General features: G+C 39.6%; 1 protein-coding gene across 1 annotated transcript; it reads right to left on the minus strand.

Annotated features, from left to right (window-relative positions):
• Positions 1-2,336: 2,336 nt before the first annotated feature.
• Positions 2,337-4,311, minus strand: LOC307004501 (uncharacterized protein; the record flags this gene model as incomplete). The annotated part of the gene is made up of 4 exons (XM_079623821.1): positions 3,519-4,311; positions 3,339-3,432; positions 3,152-3,239; positions 2,337-2,783 (listed from the first exon to the last, which is right to left on the minus strand). Exons 1-4 carry the CDS (start codon positions 3,625-3,627, stop codon positions 2,337-2,339), a joined length of 738 nt encoding a protein of 245 aa, XP_079479947.1. The 5' UTR covers positions 3,628-4,311.
• Between the last annotated feature and the right edge of the window lie 523 nt (positions 4,312-4,834).

The following is a 4,834-nucleotide window of genomic DNA, read 5'->3' on the forward strand; positions in this document are numbered from 1 at the left end:
TTTGACAATCCTTTGAATGAAGAAATGAATATCTTTTTTTACTCTTAGCTACCAACCTTTCTGTTAATGTTATTCATATTAAAACAGTTTTTGGCTAAGATAAATTGTGATAATATATAAAATATCAAGTGTGGCAAAATATCAAGAACAGCTCTCAATATAATTCAGTATAGTTTACATCACCACCACCACCACCACCACAAGTGAGTGTCCAAAATGACAATTAAAATAGATCAACTCCCTTTAATAAATAAAATTATAAAATGAATAAAAACTTTTTCATGGTGTGATCTGGTTTCCTAAATCTGTCATTCAAATATTTTTTTGTCTTTTTAAGTTTGGCAGACTGATCAGGTATGCCAGGCTGAATCATACCATGCCTGTCCTTCTGGTGTATTTTGATGTTGAGAGAGACCTTCGACCCGACTACCGCCTTTCAAGAAAATCAATGGATGACTTGATGGATATTCTGCACAGGCACCAGGACCACGGCTGGGGATATTATTTGGAAGTCCTAATATTTGTATATTGGATTGCACATGGACTGTCTTATAGGGTCACTGCCCGGGCGTTCTCTGTGCCAAAATCGACAGTGTGCCGTGTGGTGCACAGAGTTGCTCAGAAGATTATGGACATTGCAGGTAAAGTGATTTTCTATCCACATCATGATGAACTTGAAGAAGTTGGCCTACGATTTGGACGCCTTGCTCGGCATACAGCATTTGACAAGGCTGTAGGGGCAATAGATGGATGCCATATTCGTATCAAGCCTCTAAATCGTAACAAAGAGGACTATTTTAATTACAAACAATTCTATTCTATCCAAATGCAAGCAATCTGTGACTCTCAGTGACTTTTCCTCAACATCTTTGTTGGTTTTCCTGGCTCTGTACATGATACCCGTGTTCTAAAAACAGCCCACTTTATGTTACTGCTGAGTACCCCCCACCTGGCTTTTTTCTTCTTGGTGATGGGGGATATCCCTGCATACAGTCCCCCATAACCGTCATCCCACCCTACAAACTGCCACTTCAAGGAAGGGTCGAGGAACGCTTCAATCACAGCCATTCACGTGCGCGTTCAATTATTGAATGAGCCTTTGGTATGGCGAAGGCACGCTGGAGGGCAACACTCTTCAAAGCCTTAGAAGTAAAGCTTGGCTTCTGCACAGAGGTGGTCACTGCCTGTGCATTCTTACACAATGTGTGCCTTACCCATGGTGATGTCCTGGAACCAGAGCCAGCTTATGATGCCTTACCACAACCACCAACAGCAGATTCTGGACAGGAGACAAGTGGCAACCAGCTCCGGGCGAGACTCACTGCACATGTATCAGCACCTCTTAATGTTCAAGGGCACCTTTTGGAACATGACTACATAATTTAATCACATGATCACATTCATCTAATCTTTCCTAATGATCCGCTAGCTGCCCGCCCCATAAGCATGCCGTCAAAAAAACGCGTCTCTGTAGGCAGCCTAGGCTTCTTTGAGATCTGCACACAAAAACGATTGCTTTCACCACCACTCAAAACCAAAACAAATAGTGTTCCAACCAATCAACGACAGGGGCGGGTGTTGTCAGGTATTCGCATGCAGCCGTGCATGAGCGCAAAACCTCACAAAATGTTTGGTTGGAACACTATTTATTTAGGTTTTGAGTGGTGGTGAAACAATTGTTTTTGTGTGCAGATCTCAGAGCCTAGGCTAGCGGATCGTTAGGAAAGATTAGATGAACGTGATCATTTATGTTTGGGCCTGAAATCGCTGATACAACCTTTAATTATTCCATTGGTCTGACATTGCACATCAACATGTACCTATCTATTTATTATTAGTTATTTCTATTATTATTTTTCTATTTATATCTATCTATTTTGCTTGACATTGTTTACTTACAGTTCTGTTTATAGATTTTGTAAAATCAAAAATGTTGTCGATTACCTAGCATCTGTAAATACCAAATGTATCTGTCCTGAAAATGTTAATACATCTATGGCCTACACTTGTACCTGGCAGTATTGCTCATTTATTTTGTTATAAACTTGTCTTGAAGTACTTTGTTTCAGTAAAAAAAAGTGATTTTTCTAAATGATACATGTTTCTCTTTATTTGTGACGCATATCAGACTTTTACTGATAAAAATAAATGATAACAATAATAATTTGCATATATACAGAATTACAATTTCCAAATGTCTTGTACAAACCAAGAAATACAGCCAAAGTCCTCTGAAACTTTAAATATAAATTAAATCACTCAATGGTGTTAACACAGTGAACACTTATACAGGAACATCAAACAACAAACAGAACAGAACTAGATGCAGGAAGTTATTACTTCTCTGTCATATGGTCAACCAGCTTTCCAAATAAATCTAACATCCTGTCCATTTGCTGCTGAGACTTTTGGAGCCACTTTTCCCTTTCATTTTCTTCCTTCTGTGTTTTCTCTAGCTGCTCACAGAAGTCTTTAAGATGATCTACACTCTCCCTCTTCCTCTTTCTCTTTCCTGCCCTGACATCAGTTGATGTACCTGGTTGATCACTTGGGGGGTCTGCTGTCTCAGTATCCGAGCCTGTTGGAGAATTTACTTTAACCTCAACCTCACTGACAGGTGTCTGGGCTCTCTCTACACTACTGTGTCCAGATGAGAATAGATAGACTGGGCTGACTGAGGGTCTCTGGCCAATGGCTTCATGCATGGCTGCATAGAAAATCCATGAGGCAGCAGTGACCTCTCCTGCATCTGTCCCTGACCCAGTTTTTGGCAGTGTTAAGTCCTTTGTAAATTGTAATAGTTATTAAAGGGGAAATTAACATTATTTACAAGGGTTTACATTCTAAACAGTCATTAAGTAAGGGATAATGTATAGCGGGGCAGTTGTTATAGCGAATAACAACCCCGACAGGCTGAACTTGACTCTGACGCGAAGGGGAGGGGTCTTGAATCGTCCTGAAGGGGTTGAAATTCACTATAACAACCGCCTCCCTATACATTATCCCGCTTATTACATGGCTACCTACAAAATAAATCAATAATTTGACACAAAATATTGATTTAAAAAGGAGTTTATTGATTTAAAAACGACTGTATTATTGTATTATCAATACAATATAAGAATTACAAAACATGTAAAAGTGCAATTACCTTGTACTTTTTCTTCAGATTTTCCCACTTGTTTTTACACTTTTGCTGAGTCACTTTCCCCTCCAGCCCCATCATTTTGATAATTTCACTGAAAGACACACATTCATCCATTAGATCACTTTGCAATGAAGCCCTTACTTTCAAATAAAAAACTTGTCTGCTCATGTTTATGGCCATGTTAACTTACTCATATCCCTGGCTAGAGGCATTTCTGTGCCCCGTGAATATCCGCTCATTCTCTGCCCTGAACTTTATAAAATTGAAAGTCTGCTCGTCGGACCCTGACAAAAGAAAGTGAAATTATTGTACCATCATGTATTATGTTATTATCGCTCATATTCTGATAAAAAAAACTATTTTCACTTACACTTAAAAATAAATTTCTTCTCCATTTTGTTTTTCCTCTTGCCGGCCGGCTTCTTTTTTCTTCTGAGTTTTCCCGGCGTCCGACCATAGCAACCGGTTTGCTCTCTCATTGGTTAGCTGTTCGAGACGCCACGACACTACAAGGATTCTGGGTAATATGATGCGCACTTGCGAAAGGGGTGCATTAAGTGCGCTGATGATCACCCCTGGAGAACACCATTAGAGGATCGGGACACCCTACGGTCTTGCACCCCTTAGCGAGAACGCGAATTGATGGGCACAAGGGCGGAAGTGCGGATATTGGGACAGGGCCTCAGTGTTTTGTGTGTGAGTGAGCAGAGCGGGACACAGCAACACGATAAATCTGTATGTGTAGGGGAGGGGCGCTGTGACTAACCTATCACAGAACGCAGACACAGTCAGCTACCTAATGAAGATTTTTATTCAATCCGAGCACAGATATTGACTCGTTTTATTCGTATAATACTCGTACTCGGCAAAAGTGCTTTATCCGTACCGGAAACTCGTTTCAGCCGAGTATCCGGCTCAACTCTAGTTCATAGTATATTTCTTGTTTTCCCACCATTGTCTTTTATCTTCTATGTACATCAAGTCTTTTTTCCCTTCATCTAATATGTTTTCTATCTCTTTTTTAAATCGCTGTTCCTTTAAAACTTGTGTTTAAACCAGTGTTTAAAATCCATACCCCTGGTCCCTTAATTTCTCTTTTAAAATCCATTCTCATTAAAATAATTTTGTGATCACTTAAAGTCGTTTCTTTATAAAACACTCCATCAATAAAACATTCCAAATTCCTGGTGCTTAAAGGGCACCTATTATGGAATTTTGAAATTTACCTTTCATCTAGTGTGTAAAATAGATCTAAGTGAACAAAAACATCCTGCAAAGTTTGAAAAATGAAAGTGCACCGTATATAAAGTTATTGTCTTTCAAAAGTAAGAGTCGACTCTGAGTCATTTTTATGAATCGTTAGAAGACCGAAGCTTTTTCTCTGACTAGATGACGTCAACTTGTCAAGTTATTTGAATACGATACGCCCACTTATTGCGCTCGTTTATATACTGTCTATGATTGCGCTCCAGGGAAAACTTGAAAACATCATGGCGACGAGATGCTGTGTTCTGAAGTGCGACTCAAAAGCCAACTTTTTTCATCTGCCCAAGGAGGAGCATTTGAAGACTAAGTGGCTACAATTCATATATACAACTATACCACAGAAGTATAGTCCGAGCCTTGTGCTTTGTTCGCGCCATTTTGAAGACGATTGCTTTACCAACTTAAATGCAATCAAACTCG

Source organism: Phoxinus phoxinus (assembly GCF_949152265.1).
Source record: "Phoxinus phoxinus genome assembly, chromosome: 9".
NCBI lineage: Eukaryota > Metazoa > Chordata > Actinopteri > Cypriniformes > Leuciscidae > Phoxinus > Phoxinus phoxinus.